This window comes from Syngnathus scovelli, chromosome 4 (assembly GCF_024217435.2).
Source record: "Syngnathus scovelli strain Florida chromosome 4, RoL_Ssco_1.2, whole genome shotgun sequence".
In the NCBI taxonomy this organism is placed as follows: domain Eukaryota; kingdom Metazoa; phylum Chordata; class Actinopteri; order Syngnathiformes; family Syngnathidae; genus Syngnathus; species Syngnathus scovelli.
In genome coordinates, this window is record NC_090850.1 from 1747501 (window position 1) to 1774378 (window position 26878).

Genomic DNA, 26878 nt, shown 5'->3' on the forward strand with positions numbered 1-26878 from the left:
GATAAACTATATTTCAAATAACTATAATATAAGCAATAATATTATCAAACCATCCGTGCACTTTAAATCCATCGATCAAATTCCTCGTCCTTTGTCAACATCGCTGCGCGTGCGCCCTGACGTCAGCCTCGTCTTTATTCCACAGATCGAGTATATAACTATATTGTAGCGTTAACAAAGTACAAGGATAGATGTGGGTTTGGTAAACGGCTCTTTATTAAACAAAACAAACTTCCAAGCGTGTGGCGGCGTGGACTACCAGACACGAGAGCTCCATGGCATAGGACCGGGCGTGCGTAATGGCCATGTCCGAGCCCCATGCACCGTTCGCGGACAGCCACTTGGCCGAGCGCCGGCCCCCGACTCAGTAGAGTAGGACCGGGCGTGCGTAAAAGCCATAACAGTTTTTCAAACCTTTTATGTCACTCCAAATCCTTAATTCCTTCAAACTCTTAGTCCTCCGTGTCCCTTAGAAATGATCACCGCTAATGATGCCGGTAGTCCTTACGTGGGTACGTTTGTCCTTTATGTAAACAACCGCCGCACCGTGCCGTGCCACTGACGTCACTTGAAATAGTAATCTCTTGGTACATCACGGTTCTCCAAACTTTCTTTCTGCTGCTCGATTACTGTTTTCAGCTGCATATTTTACAACTTGAAGTTTGTAACCTGCAAAATATGAGTTTCTTTTTGGTGCCATTTTTCTTAAGCCCACCCAGTTGATGAGTAACGGCCAACGGTGAAATTTAGAGCGCCCTCATCCAGTTTCGTCTGAAAATATATTTTTTTTCAGATGTAGTTTTTTGTTTTGTTTATTTGTCAAAGTCTGCTTTATTGTTGATTTTTTTTCATATACCAAGACACACAAAAAGATTGAAATTACGTTCCCACTATCCCACTATATGCATACAAGCAACACAAAAAACCCAAGAAGGCACAAACAATGAATAAATAAGAGTGTTGAATAAATGATAAATAAACAAATAATAATAAATAATAATAATAAATATAAGAGGAGTGAAAATGGAGCAAGTGTACATACAGCAGGCAGTGGACTTGGATATGGTGCTTTAAAGTGTTAATTGCTTTATTTGATGTTTTCTCTATTTTTTTATGTTTTGAATATGTTCAAGATAAATATATAAAAGCATGTGAAGTGATCAACTATACTAAAATAACATGGGAAGTGGTCAACTATACTTGTAAGTAAGTGATGTCTTAATGATCAAGTAAAAATTTGGGGAAAAAAACATAAGTCGCTCCTGAGTATAAGTCGCCCCCCCCCACCCAAACTATGAAAAAAAACCCGCGATTTATAGTCCGGAAATTATGGTATGTCTTTTTCTTATTTGTTATGCATTTTATGGCTGGTGCGACTTGTACTCCGGAGCGACTTATAGTCTGGAAAATACGGTACAACATTTTTGGGCTAAGTAGTGGTCACTGGTCACATCGAGCCCATCCATAGTATCTCGAGCTTTTTTGAAGTAAAAATAAAGGTGCCATGGCCACACTGAGTTTCCTGAGAAACTAACACTAAGTTTGAGCGTCTAAAAATGCATGAAGATTTTGTAAACACAAAGTTTTTAATATTTTATTAGTTCATTGTGCGATTAAAAAAAAATTGTTTTAACTTGGGACTCTTGTATTTTTGCAGCATTCAGCATTTTGCCCTCATGTACAGTGAGAGGATGGGCATTAATCCAGAGGTGCTTCTCAAAACCCTATGGGGTGATTTCTACCTAAATGCAAAAGCTAAGAAGATCATGAAAGGAGCTCAGGTAATGTAATAATGGTTCAATATTCAGTTAATATAAGTATCATTTAAAGGTGCTGTATTTATTTAAGGTGTATGTATTTCAAACTTTCCATACTTAAATTATAGGCATATACTGTATGTCATTACAGTATATAGTATTATCCTTCTCACCATGGCCATCTACTTTTTTATGAAATATGAGTTATTTTGTTGGCTATTTTTCTGAACCAGAAGACACCTGGTTCACTAAAACCCTGTGTCCGCTCCACTCACACACGTACGTCAGTGGACTCGATGTGCGTTCAATGACCACTCACAAAATAGAACACCTCAAAATTATAAAGACAAAAAAACTCATAACTCAACCAAATAGCAATAATTGGTACTTGAGCACATTTCAGTGGCTATGTGGAAACATTTGATATTTTTTTTGATTTATTATAATAATTAATTTATTAATTATTAATAATATGATTGAAGAAAAATAACTAATTTAATGCATTTGCCACTTTAGCACATTTCTGTGGCTACGTGGAAACATTTTATAATTTATCTGATGATGGGACAGCTGCTCTGAAAAAGTGGACGTGTGTTTTATCTTCAGCAGTGGTACGAGGATGGCACATCGCTTTGTGAAATCACAATGTGAGGACCTGATTGTTTTCTTGGATCGAGCGGGCTGGTGCTTAGAAAGCAGGAAACATCTCAAATGAATCAATGGAGGAAAACACCACATTTTTTAGCTGACTGTGTGAAATATATGGTGGAAATTCAGACATTTAAAGTGCTCATTACACTGAAAATTCACTGTCCAACTTTAGTTAAGCGGTTTGTTTAAAAATATTGAAAAATTTGGCATTTGATGACTTGAAGTAAAGTTTAAGTATCACAATGACGTTATGTTGGGCATTGTCTAAAATGGCCATTTAGCTTTTAGGAAAACAACTTTACTTTTTGCCCAGTTCACATTGGCTGCCGAATGGTCACCATACGGACGGTGCAGGGAAAAGTGTCAATTCACACCAGCTACGGTGCGGTGTATATATCCGGATCTGGAGGTCTGGAAGGTTTCAGCAAGGTTTCCATTTTTTCTTTGGACTCAGCATGCTGTTTTCATGAAGCTGAAGAAATAAGTTAGGCATCAGCATACAAAGTAGATCCGATATATTTAAAAAAATAAAACAATTCTGCAAAATCTTTTTTTTTTTTTTTTTTAAATTCCTTCCACCCATTCATTTTCCTTACCTTTTGTCCCCATGGGGGTCATTACATATTATACAACATAATGGTAAGATAACATTCACCACTTTGTCCACAAATGCGTGTGAAAATAGTTAAACAGTTTAAGAACAACATTTCTCAAAGCAAAATTGCAAGGAATTTAGGGATTTCAACACCTACGGTCCATAATATCATCAAAGGGTTCAGAGAATCTGGTGAAATCACTGCACGTAAGCGCCATGGCCGGAAACCAAGACTGAATGACCGTGACCTTCGATCCCTCAGACGGCACTGCCTTAAAAACCGTGTGTAAAGGATATCACCAAATGGGCACAGGAAAACTTCAGAAAACCACTGTCAGTATGTAAATACAGTTCGTCACTAAGTGTGGGTTAAAACTCTGCCATGCAACACAAAAGCCGTTCATGAACAACATCCAGAAACGCCGCCAGGTTCTCTGGGCCCGAGTTCATGTAAAATGGACTGGTGCACAATGGAAAAGTGTTATGTGGTCTGATGAGTCCACTTTTCAAATTGTTTTTGGAAACACTGGACGTCGTGTCCTCTGGACCAAAGAGGAAGCGGACCATCCGGACTGTTATCAACGCAAAGTTCAAAAGTCAGCGTCTGTGATGGTATGGGGGTGCATTAGTTCCCATAGCATAGGTGACTTACATTTCTGTGAAGACAACATAAATGCTGAAAAGTACATACAGATTTAGGAGCAACATATGCTGCCATCCAAGTGACGGCTTTTTCATGGACGCCACTGCTTATTTCAGCAAGATAATGCCAAGCCACATTCTGCACGTGTTACAACAGCGTGGCTTCGAGGTAAAAGAGTCCAGGTTCTCTCCTGACCCGTTTGCAGTCCAGACCTGTCTCCTATTGAAAATGTGTGGCTCATTATGAAGCGTAAAATACGACAGGGAAGACTGTTGAACAACTGAAGCGGTTCATCAAGCAAGAATGGGAAAGAATTCCACATGAGAAGCTAAGAAAAAAAGTGTTGCACCCATGAAATTCTAAGTTAATTATTATTTGATAAATAAAATAAAGTTTGAGTTTGAGCATTAAATATGTTGTCTTTGTAGTGTATTCAATTGAATATAGGTTGAAAAGGATTTTCAAATCATTGTATTTTGTTTTTATTTACATTTACATTTTACACAATTTCCCAACTTCAACCGAATCCAGTTTGTAGATTAAAGGTGTATAAATGCATTAAGCAATTATTAACTATAAATAAATTAAGCAACTGTTCTGCAAACTCTTGCTAAACATCACTATGGTATATTAGATCATATCCTGTAATACCACTGAGGGTCCCTGGTGTTATTTGAGACCATGGATGTTGTTTTCCAGGTCAAAGGCAAGAAGCCACTCTTTGTGCAGCTTGTCCTGGATAATATTTGGAGTTTATACAATGCTGTTGTTACTCACAGGTGGGTCATAAAATCTACTTTGAAATACTGAAAATCTACCCGACCCACTTATTTGCATAATTTTACAGAATACATTATGCATGCCAAGTGTTCAGTCTTTTCATTAACAGAGACAAGGAGAAAGTTGAGAAGGTGCTAGCATCTCTTGGCGTCAAAGTGATGGCCAGGGATTCTCGTCACTCTGACCCAAAAGTTCTTCTGTCTGCTATATGCAGCCAGTGGTTGCCAGTGTCTCAGGCTGTCCTCTGTATCCTTTTTTATTGAATAATTATTCATTCATATAATTGATTTTCAAGCCCTGCTAATGAAATTGGTTGGTACAGTCGAACCTCGGTTTTCGAACGTCCCGGTTCTCGAACAAATCGGAATTCGAACGAAAAATGATTTTTTTGCTCCGGTTGTTGAAAAAAATTCGGATGTCAAACCTCGCGAGATGAGCCGAAAGGACCCAAGAAAACCCGACCGCGCGGCCCGGATGCCGAATGACTCCATTCGGTATTGTATTTTCGTTACTTTGAGGATTGTATTAACCCTTAATCATGCCTCCAAAGAAAGCAAGTGGGAGTAGTAAAGCCATCCTAAAACACAAAGACGCTCTTAAAGCAATGCGACAGTGAGCGCCCGGCGCGCTGCGGTTGCGCGGTCGGACCAAAGTAAGCTCCCTGCGCACTGAGGTCCACTTAAATTTTGGAAAGTACATCAGGACTTTAAAAATATTTTCTTAATTTCAGCGACGGCTCTGTCACAATAATGCGACCAGCGCGGTGCAGTTGCGTGATCGGCAGCGCGCTACGATTGCGCGTTCGGCGGTGCGCTGCAGTTAAGCGATGGACAAAAATGCGCAAATGAAAAAATGCTTTAAAAAGGCGGGTTTTTTTTTAGTCTTGGAAGGGATTCAAAATTTTTTCCATTATTTGTAATGCGAAAAATAGATTCGGAATTCGACCGATTCACTTCTTGAACCGCCTTCTGGAACGGATTGTGGTCAAAAACAGAGGTTTGACTGTATTTTCTTTGACACTAGCTGTAGCAATGGTGTGTAATAAGCTTCCAAGTCCATTACACATAGCAGCAGAGAGGGTGGAAAAACTGATGAGTGTCGGAGTGCGGCGATTTGACACCTTGCCTGAGAGGACGCAGGAACTGAAAAATGGTAGAAATTGAATATATCTTGTTTCATTTAATAATATTAGAGGTTATGCACTCATGCAACCAGATTGCTTGCTTGCTTGCTTGCTTGCTTGCTTGCTTGCTTGCTTGCTTGCTTGCCTGATTGATTGATTGATTGATTGATTGATTGATTGATTGATTGATTGATTGATTGATTGATTGATTGATTGATTGATTGATTGAACTTTATTCATCCCACAGCGGGGAAATTCACTTGTCACAGCAGCGCGTATGAGTGAAAGAATAATACAAGTGCAAGAAAAAAACAAGTGCCAACATTTCAAAAAAGGGTCAATAACAGACGAGGACAAACAAGTGCCGCGAGTAAAGACGAAACATATTCATTTTGTCAGGTGCCACGCATGTTGTAAAGTCTGACAGCAGAGGGAATGAAGGACCCGCGGAACCGTTCCTTCCTACACCGAGGGTGCAAAAGTCTGCCGCTAAAGGAGCTGCTCAGGGACCGCACAATCTCATGGAGGGGGTGAGAGGTGTTGTCCATGATGGATCTAAGCTTAATCAACGTCCTCCTCTCACCCACAATCTCAATGGAGTCCAGCGGACAGCCCAAGACAGATCTCACTCTTCTGACCATTTTATTCAGTCTCCCCCTGTCCCGGTCAGTACTGCCCCCACCCCAGTAGACCACAGCGTAGAGGATGGCTGAGGCCACCACAGAGGCATAGAAGGTCCGGAGGAGAGCACACACCGAAGGTCCTCGGTCTCCTCAGCAGGTGGAGGCGACTCTGGCCCTTTTTGTACAGGGCGTGGGTGTGTTTCCAAATTGAACAGCCGTGCTAAATCTCCAACAGACATGCCAGGTTCACTTTCTTCACTGTCTGAGTCACTTTCCGTGCCGTGCGGCTCCTTGGATATGATGCCGGCTTTTGCGAAAGCTCGAACAACAGTGCCAGCAGACATGTTAGCCCAAGCATCCACAATCCATTCGCAAATTGTGGCGTTACTCGTCCGGCGCTGCCTTCCACTCTTAGTGAAACTATGCCCTTCATCGTTCATCTATTGCTCCCACGCTGCTCGCAGCTTTACTTTGAACGGCAGTTTACACCGATGTCCAACGGTTGGAGTTCCTTTGTCGTGCCTCCCGGAATGACAGCGAGCTCGGAGTTCATTTGCTTCACTTGTTTTTTCACATCGTCTGTGAGATGGGCACGCATCGAGTAACAGATCAACAGCGATCTTGATGCATGGAAAAAAAACACCTGGTCTCCTTACATACACCTCCCTCAGCCACTCAGTCATAATTTCCTCATCCATCCAGCCCTTTTCATTTGCCGTAATGATGACTCCTGCTGGAAACTTCTCTTTAGGCAAAGTCTTTCTCTTAAAAATCACCATAGGCGGCAGTTTCTGTCCATTAGCATGGCAACCAAGCACAACAGTAAAAGAAGACTTTTCGTATCCTGTTGTGCGTATCGCTATCGTGTTGGTCCCTTTCTTCTCCACAGTGTGATTCACCGCGATGTCGAAAATGAGCGGCAACTCATCCATGTTGGTGATGTGGTGTGTGGGGATGTGTTTGTCGGCGATGCGTTTACTGTAGTAGGAGCGGAAGATGGCTAGCTTTTCATTATAATCCGCTGGAAGTTGCTGCGCCAACGTAGTCCTGGTCTGGATGGAAAAATGGCACCGTTTCATGAAACCAAAGATGGACTTGCTTGAAAATGTTCAATTTTCATTTCTTCTGCTAGCGTTGCTGCTTTTAGTTGAATGGTGATCGTCGAAACGCTTCTCCCACTCGTTCTTTGCTCGATGATCCACTGTTCAAGTCTTTCCTCCAACTCGAGCCACCTTTACTACGTCCGCCTTACAACAACAACACACATAGGGCGCACTGCATGATAGGACACGCCGCACACCTAAGACTTTTATCCGCGCCTTAAAATCGTGAAAATACGGTAATTTGATGTGAGTTTGTGCATTGTGTAGGTTTTGTTCTTTGAACAAGTTCAACTGGTGCTCATTTTGTGCACCAGTAAACAAACTATGTCTTGACTTTGAAAATAAATCATAATTTGTTTTTCACTTGAGGTATTTGGTCAATCCACATATGAAACTGGTGGGGTTCGGTACATCCAACAAGGTCAAGAACCGATGAGTTTTATGAACTATGCAGACAATTAAGACAAGAAAGATTTAAAATCGAATTTTGAATTAAGTGATTTACAGAGAAGCGGCACGGTGGTTGATGAGTTAGCACGTTTGCCTCACAGTGCAGAAGTTGCAAGTTTGATTCCAGGCTCCGGCATTCTTGTTTGCATATTCTCCCCATGCCTGCGCGTTTTTTCTCCGTGTTCTCTGGTTTCGTCCCACATACCAAAAACATGCATGTGAGCTAAATTAAGCACTCTAAATTTCCTTAGATGTGTGTGTGAATGTTTTTTTTTTTTGTCAATATGTGCACTGCAATTGGCTGGCAACCAGATCAGGGTGTACCCCGCCGACTGCCCAAAACAAATGAGGGCTCGACTCCAGCACACCCGCAACCCTTGTGAGGATAAAGCAGTTACAATAATGGTGTCACTTCTTCACTCCGCTCTCGACCTGCCGGCTGGCTGTCGCACCCCCCACGCTGGTCTTTGGGTGCACTATGACCAATAGGGAACTGCGCATGCTTATCGGCGGTCATAGCCGCCACATTACCCCTTTATCAGGGCAAGTATTTAGACACCGTGCTCCTGTCACTCCTGGTTGGTTCGTCTGCTTTGATACACGCGTGCCTGCCATCTGTTCCTGATCTGATTCCAGTTTGCCCGATCTGTTATGGACTGTTTGGCCTGACATTCTGCTAGCCCCTGAGCATGAGCTTGCCTTGCCGCTGTCTGGTTTGACGCATGCCCTGACGACATCTGCTGGTTTCTCTGCCCGTGTGCCTGTTTGCCTGTTCCTGTTCCGATGGCGCAACCAGCCTTGTCCAAGCCCTGTCATCTCTCTCCGTTGGCACTGTTTCCCTGCTGCATAAATATTTTATTATCAAACACACACAGTTCTAGGATGATCTGATAAACTTTCTAGGAAATGTTCTATAATGTGATCAGTATAAAAAGCCAAAATAGAGCCAAATTTGAAAGTAATTTTAAACTATAGGACTTCTTTTTAGGTTCAGCAAATGGCTCCAAGAGACTTTTTTGTAGGTCTTGGGCTGTTACATATCCCTTCAACTTTTCTTAGATTTTGGGAAAACGTACAACTGGGCCTGTTTTTGGGACACTACTGAGCCTTTTTTTAAACTGCATAATAGACTAATATTTTGATAATTTTGTCAGGCATTGTGTGGTAAACAAATCGCATTGTTTGGGAATCGCATAATGAGAACTTCAAATGTTTTAAAGGGGTTATTTGAGCGAGGGGTAAGTCTGATATCCGATTTGGAAATAAGGACCAAACATCTGCCTTTCTTACAAGGACGTTTGCCTTGAGAGCTCACAAAGTTCTCATTAAGCAGTAACAATTTATTAGGTTTTAACCAGGTCTCACCAAAGACCAATTATGTTAAGATTTTGATCTCCAATTGCATCATTAACTAGTAGTGCTTACGCAGAGTCCATGAATTCAATCTAGTAGTTTGACCTATCTCGCTTAGGACTAATGCTGACCGGACTAGCAGGCTGCCTACAGCCCACGCTAACTGTTGTGTCCGCCACATCAATAGCGAACTAATTATTATTCTCTTTCTGATCCTCATATTTCTCTAGCACGACAGGCTCTCCATGAGAAGGGTGCAGGTGATGCACAAAGTTGTACTTAACTGTTTAACCGAAAGGACAAATATGTAAAAAAAACGAAAGCCTATTATATAGATGTTACTTCTGATCCGTTACTTTCTTAGCATGCTATTTTTTTCAGTATAAAATATAACCGAACATTTTATATTTTTTGGCCTAACAAAGTTGTTCAAGCCATTCCTTATGTAAGTATTTACCCTGAAGTATGGAATAAATTTGTGGAGCACAGTACAAAAATGAAGACTGATTGATCCATTTGAATGGATAAAACTCAACGTCTTGAGATTTAATATAAAAAAGCGAAAATGTGTTCATTTCATTAGTTTTCTGAAATTTGTAGCGTGTAGACTTCAAGTGACCCAACACTCACATGGCGCTGAGCCACTGTTATCACAGAACCCTATGTATGTGTAATGATTTTTATTTTTTTATGCTTCTCCCAGCATTTCTCCAATGCTCAAGCAATGAAAATGCACCAGTCATAGTTTTTGTGTCCAAGATGGTTGCTGTGGAAACCAAAGCCTTGCCTCACAACAAAAAAAGGTAAGTGTGAATTGGTAAGCAAACGTAGTATGTTTTATTAATTTTTATTAAGGTGTGCATATTTAGACTGCGTGCTTTTATTTATATATACGTATATATGTGTGTGTATATATATATATATATATATATCTATATTATATATATATATATATATATATATATATATATATATATATATATATATATATATATATATATATATATATATATATATATATATATATATATATATATATATATATATATATATATAATATATATGCATCGGGAAATTGCACTCTTTGTAACCCCCAAATTTCCACACAGACACTCTCAATGTTAAGTTATGGTTTTCTTTAGCTTGTTACAAAAGTGCAGCTGCTTGCTATTTTGAACTTTTCTGCTCCCAAACCCAGGAGAGATCTGGAGCTTACCCTTTTGTCTCTTACTTATTGTAATGCAACACAGAGCACCTCTCACATTTACAGAAGTGCGAGAGAGTTAACCAAGTTACAACAACACATAGAAAAGTCATTTTTTCTGTGACCAAACCATGGTTTCATGAAATAAAAACGCAAAACATACTATATTCAAAATCTAAGCAGAGTGGAAGACATGCAATGGCACACCAATTGGACACGCTACAGCACTCCAATTGGACAAACTACATCTATTCAATAAGAGTCCATTGTAATCGTTTTATCTTTTTCATTTGCTCATTCAGTTTGTACCATGGGTTATCTGTACCATTGCACTCCTAGTGTGGAGGGAGTCAGTGTTTGCTGGCCTCTGCTTTTTGTAGATGATTTGGAAAACTTGTCAAACCTTAGACAAATCGGCAAAATCCATGTGTTCTATTTAAAATTGTTGATTCTGCACTTAAACCTCATCAGCCCATTTTTACTGACTTCTTCCCCTAATATGTGGAATACATTTCTGCAGTTTTTCATTAACAATGTTGCGATAGCTAGTGCTCTCATTTCAAATGCCTCACTTGAACCCTCTGTTCATGTTACTTGGTCCACGATTTCTTTGATGTTTCTAGAGGATGTAGTTCGTCAGATTGTCATTCAGCTCTCCTTATGACTCTATTGCTGCTCATTTATTTAAAGAGGTTCTCACGAGTATTAGTGAATCCGTTTTTAGTCAATATAACTAACAGTCTTTTGTCTGGTGTAGTCCCCCAACATTTTAAACCTGCTTTAAATGTGTGAACCACTTTTTACAGAATTTATAGAAAAGGAACCCTGTAAATGGGTCTTAATTAGACAGCACAAAGTGGGGGTGTCTAATAAGACCCATTTACAGGGTTCATTTTCTGTAAATTCTGTAAAAAGTGGTTCACACATTTAAAATCTTGTCTAATTTATGTAGAAGAGTGTGCGAAACTGAGGTTCTAGTGTATTGAAAAATAATAATTACAATTATATAACTGATTTACCTGACTTAGGACAATGTATTTGTGTCTAAATGTAGACCTTTGACTCAGGCAAAGATTTCCCAGTGCAGGGAACTAGCGAGACAAAGACATGCTGAAAGGATGGCAGCAGAACAGCAGAACCACTCAGTGAATGCACTTGTGGATATTCAGTCAGGAGGACTCTGTAAAGGTTCGTTGAATGCCTCATCTACCCTTTTACTTTTTTCTCTTTTTTTTATCCATTTCATCAAATTTTCGTGATGTATTTTTGGCATAATTTAAATGGTGTTTTATTTATCATGCTGAACACATTACAGTATGGACATGTTTTTAATATGCCATGTGGAAAATAGTGCGAATCAATTATCCTGTTGATTACTCGAGTTATCAAACACACACACACACACACACATGCACCCACACACATATAGACAGATAAACACAGCGTCTACAAATAACACTTTTATGTCAGATTAATTTTAAGTTTTTTGTCAGATTGATTAATCAGCCATTTTCTCGTGCTGTGCTCGCTCTTTCTCTAAATCAAATGATGCACTGCTGTTGAGGAAGCTTCAATGGCCGACAATGGATGCAAGGACTTTTTTTAAAAAAACCAAAAAAAAAACAGTATAAGATCATTTCACGCTTGCATGCCCTGTCCTTTTTTTATTTTTGGTTCACACTTCCCATAATAATTTATGTCACTTTACACTTGCACAACACTGCTCAGAGCTTAGCGATGCCAAGCAAAGTTAGCTGGAGAGGTTTTAATGCACTGAGCGGTCAGGACAATTCAGTGAAAATGTGGCCCCTGTAAAGCAATGAATAAGACGTACTGTGACCAAGATTTTTTTTTTCTGTCCACCATCCAAGATGCAATGTAACTAATAGTACAAATATTACAAAGGCATATTAAGATTTAGTGATGCCAAAAAAAGCCGAGAGCATTATTGTTCTGAATAGTTGTCACAAATCACACGAGTGGGGTGAACGGAATGGACACACACAAAGACACTGTGTGTGTGTGTGTGTGTGTGTGTGTGTGTGTGTGTGTGTGTGTGTGTGTGTGTGTGTGTGTGTGTGTGTGTGTGTGTGTGCGTGCGTGCGTGCGTGCGTGCGTGCGTGCGTGCGTGCGTGCGTGCGTGCGTGCATGCGTGCGTGTGTGTGTGAGTGCATGTGTGCGCGTGTGTGCATGTGTGTGCGTGCACGCGTGCGTGAGTGCGCGCGTGTGCGTGTTGGTGTGTGTGTGTCTGTGCGTGCGTGCGTGCGTGCGTGCGTGCGTGCGTGCGTGCGTGCGTGCGTGCGTGCGTGCGTGTCTTGCCCTCTGTTGAACCCCTGAGAGTGACACACCGAACCCTTGGGGTTCGATCAAACCCTGATTAAGAACCACTGCTCTAGGAGAAACAGCCACGTGGTTGCCCTAACACTGGACAAAATCATAAGGCACCACCCACAGTCTACAAGTCAGAACATGCTGTACATGCATTTCTCTCTGAAAACCTAAGTTGCTTGTTTAGATGGTGTACAGTAATACCTTGATTTATGAGTTTAATACACTCAATTGCATGCTCATAACTTCAAATCACATAGAAATTTCATCAAGTCAGTTTCGAACTACGGCGCAGTTCATTGGGAAAACAATCTGCTCTGAACAAAATCAACCGGCCTGAGACAATGTGGCTTCGATTTTTGTTTTTTTGTTTTTGTTTTTGTTTTTTGTTTTTTATTCAATGTTTTACCAGGTAAGTCAATTGAGAACATTTTTTCATTTACAATGACGACCTGGAGGCAAGGTGTGTGAAGTGTCTTGCCCAAGGACACAACGACAAGTAACTGTGACAGAGTTAGGGTCGAACCGCCAACCATCTGGTTACTAATCGACCCGCTCCACTGCTTGAGCTACGGTCGCCACAGTGGCTAGTTTTGTATTGAACTTTACATGGTCCATTTTTGGCGTGAAAACAACCAGACTAAAAGTCTGCGATAACCTGCAGACAGGGACATCAAATTTTGTACTAAAGAGCTCTAACAGCAGATGTCAGCAATAGATCCGCATCATCAAGATTTGTAATTTAGAACTTTATTTATTGAAACAAACTATTGCTCACTTGCAAAAATCCAAAAGATAGACATTTAGTGTAGATTTGTATTACAAATACTAATGTTATTTTTCCTGTCAGAGGAAAGACTTGAGTATGTGTTTTCTAATTTTTAGGTGATGAGATCGCAACTGAAGGGCTAAAAGAGTCCAAGGCAGAGGAGCAAAGAGAGACCTTCATAGCATTTGCCAGGGTATACAGCGGGGTGGTGAAAAAAGGACAAAGAATATTCATACTTGGACCAAAGTATGATCCTGCCCAGGGCCTAAGCATGGTAAACCCTTCTGTTTGTCTCGCTGTCTGTCTCCCTGTCTGTCTCTCTCTCTCTGGCTCGCTCTCTTATCACTTTATCTCTCTCTCTGTCTCAGAAAGTCTGTCCCTCTCTGTGTCTTTCTCTCTATTATTCTCTTTATTTATTTCCCTCTCTCTGTCTTTCTGTCTCTCTGTCTCTGTCTGTCTCTGTCCGTTCCTCTTTCTCTTCGTCTCCATCTATCCTTCTATCCCGCTTTCCTTTCATTTACCACTCGCTTTATCCCTTCATCTATCCCTCCCTTCATCCCTATATCCCTTCATCTAGCTATCCCCTGCTTCATCCCTCTATCCCTTCATCTAGCTATCCCTCGCTTCATCCCTCTATCCCTTCATCTATCCCTCCTTCATCCCTCTATCATCCCTCGCTTCATCTATCGCTCTGTTGCTCCATCCCTCTTTCCTCCCTCCATCCCTCCGTTCAGCCATTCCTCCATCCATCCATCCATCCATCCATCCATCCATCCATCCATCCATCCATCCATCCATCCATCCATCCATCCATCCATCCATCCATCCATCCATCCATCCATCCATCCATCCCAGAGATAAAGTAAGAAACCGAGCATATGAGAGAGTGAGAGAGCGAGAGCGACACAGACAGCATTAGAGAGCGAGTGTGAAATAGAGAGTGTGAGTGAGAGCGAAACCCGAGAGTACGAGCTCGAGAGCAAGTGAGAGAGAGCGAGTGACAGAAAGAGCAAGTGACAACAAGAGCGAGTGAGAGCGAGCAAGAGAGAGAGAGAGCGAGAGAGTGAGGGAGAGCGAGGGAGAGAAAGTGTGGGAGAGCGAGTGTGGTAGAGCGAGCGAGGAGGGAGCGCGAGCGAGAGAGCGCAACTATAGCGCAGCACTTCTTGGCACAGCTTACTACAGACCTCAATCATCTCTCCTCTGCCACCCATTCATCTGCGACTGAATTAGTAGCATTCTACAATACATCCGTAAGCATTGTTCTGAACACCCATGCCCCATTACAATCTAGAACTGTCTCCTTCTCTCGAACAGCTCCCTGGTTCACCAGCGAGCTTCGAAAAATGAAGGCAGCTGGGCGAGTCCTGGAGCGGCGGTTCATTGCCTCGGGACTTACAGTTCACAAGATGGCCTATAGATACCACCAAAAGGCCTACTCCGAGTCCCTCAGGGAGAAACAAGCAAGATTTTATTCAAATATCATCAAAAACAGTCCCGGCAACTCAAAGCAGCTTTTTTCAACAATAAACCACTTCCTGAAACCACAAACTCCCACAAACAGTACTACAACAACTGAACAATGCAACAACTTCCTTTCGTTTTTCAGAACGAAAGTGGATAATATTCGCTCTTCCCTCTCTGCCACCAACACTCCATCCGTTCTGACCGTCAACCTACAGTCTGGGCTGCCCCAGCCTCTGTATTGCTTCTCACCAACTACACAGCATGAAGTTGAGAAAATTGTCAGTCACATGAAACCTTCCACCCGTGCTCTGGACCCTTTTCCCACAATCCTTGTTAAGATGAACATTAAAGCCATAAGCCCCCTGATCACCAAAACTATTAAGCTCTCCCTACTGTCTGGTCATGTTCCATCAGACCTGAAATCAGCCATCATTCCTCCTCTTCTCAAGAAACCAACTCTAGACCCGAACACCCACGCAAACTACAGACCAATTTCCAACCTCCCGTTCCTCTCCAAGGTCCTGGAAAAAAACATTGCCACCCAACTTCAGCATCACCTCAGGAGCAATAACCTTGCTGAAAATTTCCAGTCTGGTTTCCGCCCCGCACGCAGCACCGAAACAGCCCTGGTCAGGGTCACTAACGACCTTCTTATGGCAGCCGATGCCGGCTCTCCCTCCCTCCTCATCCTCCTGGACCACATAGCTGCTTTTGATACCGTTGACCAGATCATCCTCATAAACCGCCTTCATTCAACCATTGGTCTCCGCAACACCGCTTTGGACTGGTTCATTTCTTACGTCTCTGGACGAACCGAGTGTGTTTCCTCGGGAGGTTTAAAGTCCCGAACCCAGTCTGTCAACTGTGGAGTCCCTCAAGGATCTGTACTTGGCCCCATCCTCTTCACTGTGTACATGTTACCCCTCGGCTGTGTCATCAGCAAGCATGTTTTTTCTTACCATTGCTATGCTGATGACACACAGCTTTACATAAAACTGGACAAAACACCTAATTAAATCTGCACTACACTCACTATCTGCCTGGAGGAGATAGAGGCGTGGATGAGAGAAAACTTCCTGCAATTAAACAGATGCAAAACGGAAGCCATCCTCATCAGGACTCCACACCAGGTCACATCCTCCCCAATAACAACCATCACTTTTTCTGGTCAGGACATTACGCTGTCATCCGTCGTCATCAATCTTGCCGTGCGAATGAACCCCCAGCTCAATTACGAGGCCCACATCAAACACATCTGTAAAACATCATTCTTCCACCTTAGAAATATAGCCAAACTCCGCCCCACCCTGTCACTGCAGGATGCGGAAAAACTCGTCCACGCTTTTGTCTCCTCCAGGCTTGACTTCTGCAATGCACTTTTCATCAGGATCCCTGGGAAGAGCCTTCAAAAGCTCCAATATATCCAAAACAGCGCCGTCAGGATCCTGATGAGAGTGCGCAAACACGACCACATCACACCTATCCTCCAATCACTACACTGGCTTCCCATTTCCTCTCGGACTGAATATAAAATCTCTCTGCTGACCCATCAATGCATCCATAGCAACGCACCCCCTTACCTTAAGGAACTAATCACTCTCCAGTCTTCCACACGGAATCTCCGCACATCTAACACCTACCTCCTCAAAACCCCCAAAACTAACCTCCGTTCCATAAGAGACCGGGCTTTCTGCTCTGGCTCACCCACATTGTTGAATGCCCTACCAGTCTACTTGAGAGGACCGCAGTCGGTTGACACTTTTAAAAACGGTCTTAAGACGTTTCTATTTAAAAAGGCATTTTCTGTAGCACTTTGAGATTTTTTTTAAAAATGTAACGTGCATTATAAATATAATTTATTATTATTATTAGCTTGACAACTCATGTTTGTTAACTTGTTCCTTCTTTTGTGCCTGCCAGCTGCCTGAGCATTGCAGTCCTTCTGACAGTTTACCTGAGGTGCCTCATCTGTCCTGTTGTTCCATTGAAAACATCTACCTGCTCATGGGCAGAGAACTGGAAGAGCTAGAAGAGGTGCCCTCCGGCAATGTGCTTGGTACAGTAGTACAAAATATTGCAAATATGTCAGAGTGTGCATAATTAAGTACAGCGATCCCTCGCCACTTTGCGCTTCACCTTTCGCGAATGCGCTACTTTGCGGGTTTATAAGTGACAGGAGAACGGCGTTTAAATACATGCTGATAGCGCGGAGCGTGCCTCTGTTATAGTTATAATTGATAATTGCTCTAACAAAACAGATGGATGTATGGATTGATGGATGAACGGACAGATGGATGATGTGTAATAAATGTGCCCGTTGTGGGAGCCATCTCCAAACCCGCCGGTGTCCTGATGCAGTCAAACTAAAAAAAAAAAAAGAATTCTATCGGCCATTTTTGGCCTCTGGGACTCTGAAGGCGATTGATGGGTACCAGCTGGGCAAGCGGAATGCAGATTTGGCGGTTGCTGAAGCAAAAACCTGTGGGAGGAGTTCGTAGAAGCCATGGACTGCTTCAAGGAAATTATGGTCCACCATCTGACGCCTGAGAAGGGGGAAGCGGTGTGCTGTTAACACTGTATATAGTGGAGACAGGGTGCTGCTGACCTCAACTCAGGACATGGTGAATCAGTGGGGAGAATACTTCAAAGATCTCTTCAATTCCACCAACACGCCTTCCCTTGAGGAAACAGAGCCTTTCCTATCTTTGGGGTTGAAGTCAGTTTGATGATATCCGCCCAGAGTTCCTTAAGGCTCTGGATGTTGTGGAGCTCTCCTGGTTGACCCGCCTCTACAACATCCCGTGATCATCAAGGACATTTTAACATGGCTAAAAGTTGATTTACCATCAAAATGGCTCATTTAAGCTTTGCATTGGAGGTCTTGCACCAGTCTTGCATCAGTCTACAAAAAAATGTACAAACATGTACAAAGAAAGTCTTTTTAATCCCTTTAGGGAAAATATGATGGCAGATTGATCACTGATTATTTATTTTTCTCTATGTGTTCATTTCACAATATTTCTGTTTATTATTGCAAGTACTATGCTTTTATAGGCATCAGAGGTCTAGAAGACTTCATTTTGAAGTCAGCTACGATTTCCACCACTCCTGCTTGCCCACCCTTCACTCCACTGAACATTGAGGCGTCACCCATTGTACGAGTTGCCATAGAACCAAAACACCCAGGTATGTAGTATTTTTATTTATGCATTAAGAAATATGTAAATAATTATTAATTTCCAGTTATGCATCAGGTGAGATGTCAAAACTGGTGCGTGGGATGCGTCTGTTGAACCAAGCAGACCCCTGTGCTGAAGTGCTAATCCAGGAGACAGGAGAACATGTTTTGATCACTGCTGGAGAGGTTCATCTCCAACGCTGCCTGGATGACCTCAAAGACCGGTCAGTAAGGGACTCTGTCAGTGTCATCAGAAAGTACTGTTTTCTGGCATGGATGAAATTGATAATAATTGACATAGCTGTGGTCTTTCCATGAATCTGTTTCTGAAAATTATTTTTCAAGTAGGTCCTGGAGGGCCAAAGGGTCACGGCTGACAACAAACATGAAAATGGCAACCAGGTTGCTTGGGAGTGCTAGTCTGATTTCAAACTTTTCCTGTTGAGGTGTCCTTGAGCAAGACGCGTGTAAAAATGTCTTGCCCAGTTTGTCTGTGAAATTGAGGTTTGTAAACCACTCCCATGATTAACAGATCATGGTAGATGGTGGCATTGCATCATTTTGAGGTCAGGGCAGCTTTTGTATAGAAGATAAATATTAGGCAGTGTATCTTGGCTCTTCATGTCAGCTGTGAGGGATAAAAATACCAACATAAAAAATGCTGCATATCTCATGAAATGTTGTTTCATTTCCATTTGGGTCTCAGTGTCTTTTCCTCAGTGTCTTTTCCTGGTTATATTTTGATCAGAAGATGCTGTGACCGTCAGGAATTTCATGTCAATGTCCGGGTTGGTCGAACCGCAGGACCCATCATATGGTGCTCAAAGTGCTTTACAAAGGCGTTTAAAAAGCATCCACACGAACCTGCATTTTTCAGCACATTTACAAGTAGATCAAGAAGAGTGCCCCGCCCTCAGTTGTTCCATGACACTGGAGAAAGACAAAATAAGAAAAAAATAATAATAACAGGGGAGAAAATTAAATCCAATCGAACAAAAGAAAATTAAAAAAATAATGAGTGCATACTGTATATCAAAACGATTTTAACTTGTTTTTCAAAGATTCGCTAAAATTGAGATCAGCGCATCCAAGCCTATCATCCCATTCCGAGAGACCGTGGTGCGCCCTCCCAAAGTAGACATGGTGAATGAAGATCTTGGCAAGCAGCAAAAAGTGGCTGTCATTCACCAGGTGGGTGAACTCTGGTATTCTACACCATCTGAGCTATGGCGAATTTGGTACCTGGCCATTAGAAAACATGTTTTTTTTTGTTTTGTTTTTTGTTTTTTAACTTCAGTCTTCCTTGCTGTATCACAGTTCACCTTTCACAGCGTCACTGTTTTATAGATTTTTTTTGTCACCGTATCATGCTTTTTCTCTATTTATTTATTTTACCGCTGAAAAATCGCTAAATCGGGTGCTCTTACTATATAGCAGGGATGTCAAAGTCAAACACACCGAGGGCCAAAAAAACAAATTTGCTACAAGCCGAGGGCCGGACTGGTTCAATGTTTATTAAAATATATCGGAATGATTGCACATAGCCTTTTGAACTAAGACCTAACACAGTGTACATTATTTAATGATTAAATGAATATGGCAATATTTTGTTATGGCTCTGTCAGTAACTTCAAGGGAAAACATTTTCAACAGCCAAACAGCAAAAAATTCAATTGTTTTAAAAACAAAATGTGTTTCTTAATATCAACATAAATGCATAAGTAAAAGTGCATGCATTATAAACTGAAAATGTATTATTGTGCTGCTCTATGATCTACCGATCATTGCTTTCAAATCGTAAAATAAAAAAATAATCAAATCAGTTGTATTCTTTCTCATGGCTCTTATCTGCAATTTTCCCTTGGTCCATTCAACTGAAAAATAAATATAAATAAATAAAATTCAAAAATGTACGGCACACAGACAAAACAATACTTTCTTCAAAGAAAAATCACGTCTTGTAGAAACAAATGTAAAAATGTAACCGAATTAAAAAACGGAAAATACGTTACTGTTCTGTGATGCTCACTTGTCTGAGGCTGAGCCTGATACTTAGAGGTGTCTCATTGTTTGTACAAGTTCACCAATGTTCGGGGTTAGGCTCTGAGGCTCAAAACCCGTTTTTGATCAACTCTCCTTCTGCAAAGGGCCGGGCTGATTTGGCGATCTCTTTTGCCACAATAAAGCTAGCCTTGGCAGCAGCCTCGCTTTGTGATTTAGCATACGTGAACATAGCCTGTCTGGACTTAAGGCCTCGTTCTAATTCTTCCACCTTCTGTAGCTTTTGTTCATATTCCATATTCTTGTCTTGGTCTGTGTGTTTCTTAGACGTTTGATAGTGCCTTCTTAAATTTAATTCTTTCATTACAGCCGCATTTTCTCCACACAGAAGACACACAGATTTGCCTCTTACCTCCGTAAACATGTACTCTGCCTCCCACCTGGCCTGAAACCCCCTGTTCTCAGCGTCCACCTTACGTTTAGCCATTTTTGAGGAGGGGGGTATCAGAAAGTTGAACTCTGCTCTGACTACTGATGAATAATGAAGCCGCTTGTGCGAGCTGCAGGGACATCGCGGGCTACCGTTGCATTGTGGGAAATGTAGTGTTGGTGCGTGCAAAACACCAGCGGGCGGCTGTGGCCTACGGGCCGGTTCTAATAGTAATTCAATATCATCCAGGGGGCCATAGATAATCAATTCGCGGGCCGGATCTGGCCCGCGGGCCGTAACTCTGACATATGTGCTATATAGCTTATATGCTTTTATTTACACCATGGTAGAGGTGTAACGGTTTACCATACCCACGGTTCGGTTCACGTTTCGTGACGTTTTGCTTCAAACTATGATTTGGTTTAAACATGAAAAACAAAATAAACACTTACATTTTTAGTTGTTGAAAACCTCTAGACAAAATGTATTGATTTCATTGCAACATTAAAAACATTTACATTTACAATTATACCGTATTGGCCCGAATATAAGACGACCCTGATTATAAGACTCAAATTTGAAAAAGACTAATTGACTCAAGTTTGAAAAAATACTTTTTGAACACCAAGTTAAATTTTTATACAGAAAATAATTACAGTACATCTGAAACAAATGATTATAAAAATACTATATTCGAGAGAAAGTTTATTTTGCCTCATTCAAATCATGCAAAAACTGTGTATCACATCCTAATATCTGAACATTTAAATATGTAAACTAAAGTGCAATCACATTTGTAAATGAATGGCTTCTGCTTTTTTGAAATGTAAATAAACCAATCTACTGTGATAAAACAACAAAAATGAAATAACTGCATTAACCATCAAAGTGAAGTCTAACTGTAACTGTTGTCTTGAAACAAATCTGAATAAGGAAAAACCTTGCAATAAAATAATGCAAACTGCTACCGCAATTGTTGGGGAGCCTGAGGACTGTATAGGGGGTTGGCTCGGATGGTTATGCTCTTTTCGCCCCCGGGTGTCGGTCAGAACACAGGAGGGAACACGTGGTTCAGTTTTGATTGGTTTACTGAATTATTGGCAAAAAAGTAACAGGCACTGTGGCAAAAGGGTATTGTGTGAAGCGTGTGACGGATGTGTGTGGTTTGTGGGGTGTATGTGTGTGGTTCTGCAACAGATAGAATCACAGCGATCAACGCTCAACTTCTGACGTCACACAACACTCGTAGACGGCACACATTACATAACTAACTGCGCGTAACGGTTCTGCTATAGTAAATAACCATAAATGAAATACTCTCGGCAACACACCAAACATAAGTCATCGAAACAACAAAATATATTTTCTGGCGACCGTTAGTCGCCGTGCCGCTGCGTAACGGCTACTCGTACGATGCGAGGCAAATTTAAAGGACTGCGCCGGAGCTGTCAATCAAATGGCATGCACACGACGCAAACCGCGATCGGATAAACGGCACAACAGTGGACAGTAGTAACAATGAAATGTGTATACCGTATTTTTCGGACTAAAGGTCGCTCCGGAGTACAAGTCGCATCAGCCATAAAATGCAAAATAAAGGGGAAAAAAACCATATAAGTCACACTGGAGTTTAAGTCGCATTTTGGGGGAAATTTATTTGACAAAATTCAACACCAAGTGCAGACATGAACCAGCAAAAAGAGGCTAAAGGATACGAAATGCTAACGTGACATAAACACAAACAAGGAGCTGAGAACGGGCCTGACGTAACATTAACAGTTATTTAAATAATTATAACATAAATAATACGTTTATCAAGTAGTAGTAGTAGTAGAAGTAGTACGTGTTGGTGACAATATCTCAAGCAGCATCACGCTGAGCACGGGGGCCCCCCCCCAAGGCTGCGTGCTCAGTCCGCTGCTCTTCACCCTGCTGACGCATGACTGCACTGCAACCTACAGCAACAACCGCATAGTGAAATTTGCTGACGACACGAATCTGGTGGGTCTCATCACCAAGGGCGACGAGACTCAATGCAGGTCGGAGGTCGACCTTCTGACCACATGGTGCAGGGACAACAACCTCCTGCTGAACGTCAGCAAGACCAAGGAGACACCCAACACCTGCCACTGACCATCAACGGTGCTGTGGTGGAGAGAGTGAGCAGCACCAGATTCCTGGAGGTGCACATCAGTGAAGACCTCTCCAACACTGCAGATCTGGCGAAGACAGCTCAGCGCCGCCTGTACTTCCTGCGGAAACTCAGGCGAGCATGTGCTCCACCAGCCATCATGACCACATTCTACCATGGCACCATTGAGAGCGTCCTCTCCAGTTGCATCGCTGTGTGGGGTGGAAGCTGCACTGACTACAACATGAAGGCCCTGCAGCGCTTCGTGATCACAGCTGGTAGGATTATTGGTGCTTCACTCCCCTCCCTGAAGGACATTTACACCTCCCATCTCACACGCAAGGCGACCACAATTGTGAGTGAGGTGAGTCACCCCGCTCACACTTTGTTTGATCTACTGCCCTCTGGGAAGCGGTACAGAAGCCTGCGCTCCCGCGTCCACCAGACTCGCCAACAGCTTCATACTCCAGGCTGTTAGGATCCTGAACTCTCTCCCCCCTCTACCCTCTGCTGCATAACGTCCTGGCCTTTTGGGCCACGTTGGCTGCCTTGCACTACTCCTCCTGTACTTTTGCGCTATATTCTGACTTTCTGCTGTATGCACAATTGCTCCATTTCAACCATGTTGCTCTTATTTATTATTTATTCATTGCTCTTATTATTCATTGTATGTGCCTTCTTGTTTTTACTTTTTGTATTGTTTTGTTGTCCGTGGACCTATATATCTATATCTATATCTATATCTATATATATATATATATATATATATATATATATATATATCTATATATATATATTATACGGCTGACTAGCTCAATCAGTAAGTGACATGACTTACAAACGGAAGACCCGGGTTCGATTCCCGGCAGGGGCACAATATGAGCAATGAGCGATTACCTTACCAACAGTCAGTGTGGGTCCTTAGGCAAGACCCTTAACGATACCGCCTACCTCAGAGATAATGAGAGTACAAGAAACGAAAGACATGCCGGCTCAGACGTCGCCCGGACAAACAAGGTCTGCGTCAGGTGCTGGGGAACCAGAGCACCCTGATGAAAAATGGGCTACTGGAACAAGACACAAATGGGCGAGATGCGAGAATAAGGATCTGTTGGAATGCTACTACTCCAGCAACCCGAGCGAGAGGGGTTACATGCGGAGAATGCGGGAACAATGGCAACTTCAATACCCACAGTCAACACTATCGGCCAAGCAACTAGTAGCTCAATGTTCCAATATCCATAAACGGCACCTGCTATCACACCTCGAGATTGATGAGATACAACACAAATGCCATAGCGAAGGCCAACCAGAGCACCAGGTCAGAGACGAGTTAAATCCATGTAAAAGCCCAGAGGTGTGGTACGAAACCCCAATAAGCACAATCAAGCTGAACGAGGCAGCAACTGACCTGAAGAACAAGATCACGGTGAGAATGAATGCTCGGGAACCTAGATATACACTGCAGAGGCTAAGTGAAGTACCCTCAGAAAGTCTCCTAGAAGATGTGAATGCAGCATTGACAACAATTCCTACGGCTACCATCACTGAAACCAATGAGCTGATATACACCTCAGCAGCAGTGATCCTAGAAATGCTTGGCTACAAGAAGAATGACCATATGCGACCACAACAGTGCCCACCATGGAAGAGAAGGCTGGAGGCCAAAATCAAGATAGCACGGAGAGAAGTGAGCCAAATGACAGAGGCCCAGAAAGGTGCAATGAAAAAGTAAAGTTCCCAAGAAATACAGCCATATGCCCATACCTGAAGCACTCGAAACTGCCAAACAAAGACTCCAAGCCTTGGCCAGCCGCCTAAAGAGGTACACAAGAGAGAATGAAGCCAGACGAATAAACAGGTTGTTCACAACACAACCAGCGAAAGTGTACGCTCAGTGGCAGGGGAATAATAGCAGAGCAGACCCACCAAGGCTGGAAACTGAACAGTACTGGAAGGATATATGGGAGCGGGAGGCATCACATAAGAAGGATGCACAGTGGCTGGTGGCTCTGAGAAAGGACCACAGCAAGCTCCCTGAACAGAACCCAGTAACCATCACAGTGGCAGACATCCAGAGAAGAGTCTCAGGAATGAAAAATTGGACAGCACCAGGCCCTGACATGATCCACAGCTACTGGCTCAAGAAACTTACAACTCTCCATGAGCGCCTGGCAGCACAAATGAACCAGCTGCTAAGGGATGGGACTCACCCTGGATGGCTAACCCAAGGGCGTACGATCCTGATCCAGAAGGATCCATCAAAGGGTACAGTCCCATCCAACTACCGGCCAATCACCTGCCTCTCCACAACATGGAAGCTGATGTCGGGCATAATATCAGATAAGATCAGCAGGCACATGGATCAATACATGAGCACTGCTCAGAAAGGGATTGGTAAAAATACCAGAGGAGCAAAACATCAACTCCTGGTGGATAGAACAGTCACCCAAGACTGCAGAACTAGACGTACCAACCTGAGCACTGCCTGGATTGATTACAAGAAAGCATATGACTCAATGCCACATACTTGGATCACTGAATGCTTGAGGCTGTACAACATCAATGGGACTCTGAGAACCTTCATCGCCAACTCGATGAAACAGTGGAAAACCACACTTGAAGCCAATGGCAAGCCACTTGCACACGTGACCATCAAATGTGGTATATACCAAGGAGACGCTCTGTCCCCAATGCTGTTCTGTATAGGACTGAACCCCCTCAGCCAAATAATCAACAAGACGGGCTATGGATACCAACTCAGGAATGGGGCCACCATCAGCCACCTCCTCTACATGGATGACATAAAGCTGTACGCTAAGAACGAGCGGGACATTGACTCCCTGATCCACACTACCAGGATCTACAGCTCTGACATCGGAATGTCATTCGGACTTGAGAAATGTGGCCGCATGGTGACTAAAAGAGGAAAGGTAATCCACACAGAGGGGGTCTCACTCCCAGAAGGAACAATAGCAGACATTGAGGACAGCTACAAATACCTTGGAATTCCACAGGCAAATGGCAACCTTGACGAGGAAACAAGGAAAGCAGCCACAGCCAAATACCTCCATCGAGTAAGGCAAGTCCTAAGAAGTCAGCTCAATGGCAAGAACAAGTCCCTAGCCATTAACAGCTACGCCCTACCAGTAATCAGGTACCCTGCAGGAATCATACGGTGGCCAAAGGAAGATATACAGACCACAGATATCAAGACACGGAAGCTCCTAACCATGCATGGAGGGTTCCATCCCAAGTCCAGCACCCTGAGACTGTACACTAGCCGTAAAGAGGCCGAGGACTGGCGAGCGTGAGAGCCACGATCCAAGATGAAACATCCAAGATCCATAAGTACATCAGGGATAAGGCCCCAACGGATGACGTGCTCAGTGAATGTCTCAGACAATGGGCATCAAAGGAAGATGAGGTGCTGGAGGGACCATCATGGGAGGACAAGCCCCTACATGGGATGTACCACCGAAACATAGCTGAAGTAGCTGATATCCAGAAATCCTACCAATGGCTAGAAAGAGCTGGTCTGAAGGACAGCACAGAGGCACTGATCCTGGCTGCACAAGAACAGGCCTTGAGCACCAGAGCAATAGAGGCCCAAATCTACCACACCAGACAAGACCCCAGGTGTAGATTGTGCAAAGAAGGTCCTGAGACAATCCAGCACATAACTGCAGGGTGTAAGATGCTGGCAGGTAAAGCATACATGGAGCGCCATAACCAAGTAGCTGGAATAGTGTACAGGAACATCTGTGCAGAGTATGGACTGGAAGTCCCAAGATCCAAGTGGGAAACACCTCCAAAGGTGGTAGAGAATGACCAAGCCTAGATCCTCTGGGACTTCCAGATCCAGACAGACAGAATGGTAATGGCGAACCAACCGGACATTGTGGTGGTGGACAAAGAGCAGAGGAAAGCCGTTGTGGTTGACATAGCCATCCCAAATGATGGTAACATTAGGAAAAAGGAACATGAGAAACTTGAGAAATATCAAGGGCTCAGAGAAGAGCTGGAGAAGACCTGGAGAGTTAAGACTTCAGTGGTACCTGTGGTCATTGGAGCACTAGGGGCAGTAACCCCCAAACTGGAGGAGTGGCTGAAACAGATCCCAGGAAAAACATCTGACATCTCAGTCCAGAAAAGTGCAGTACTAGGAACAGCAAAGATACTGCGTAGAACCCTCAAGCTCCCAGGCCTCTGGTAGAGGACCCGAGCTTGAAGGGAAAAAGAGACCACCCACGGGGGGTGAGGAAAAGTTTTTTTTTTTTATATATATATATATA

General features: G+C 42.8%; 1 protein-coding gene across 5 annotated transcripts in view; it reads left to right on the forward strand.

The window, feature by feature from the left end:
* Window positions 1-26878, forward strand: part of efl1 (elongation factor like GTPase 1) — a 94651-nt gene that overhangs the window by 45559 nt on the left and 22214 nt on the right. For 4 of the 5 annotated variants that reach the window (XM_049717400.2, XM_049717401.2, XM_049717403.1 and 1 more), the window contains 11 exons: window positions 1658-1781; window positions 4346-4425; window positions 4536-4672; window positions 5456-5578; window positions 9782-9881; window positions 11337-11470; window positions 13496-13653; window positions 16764-16899; window positions 17898-18029; window positions 18098-18245; window positions 19083-19212. In XM_049717400.2, coding sequence (XP_049573357.1) covers window positions 1658-1781; window positions 4346-4425; window positions 4536-4672; window positions 5456-5578; window positions 9782-9881; window positions 11337-11470; window positions 13496-13653; window positions 16764-16899; window positions 17898-18029; window positions 18098-18245; window positions 19083-19212 — 1402 coding nt within the window. The remainder of the gene's footprint in view (window positions 1-1657; window positions 1782-4345; window positions 4426-4535; window positions 4673-5455; window positions 5579-9781; window positions 9882-11336; window positions 11471-13495; window positions 13654-16763; window positions 16900-17897; window positions 18030-18097; window positions 18246-19082; window positions 19213-26878) is intronic. The other variant, XM_049717402.2, reaches the window with a different exon arrangement.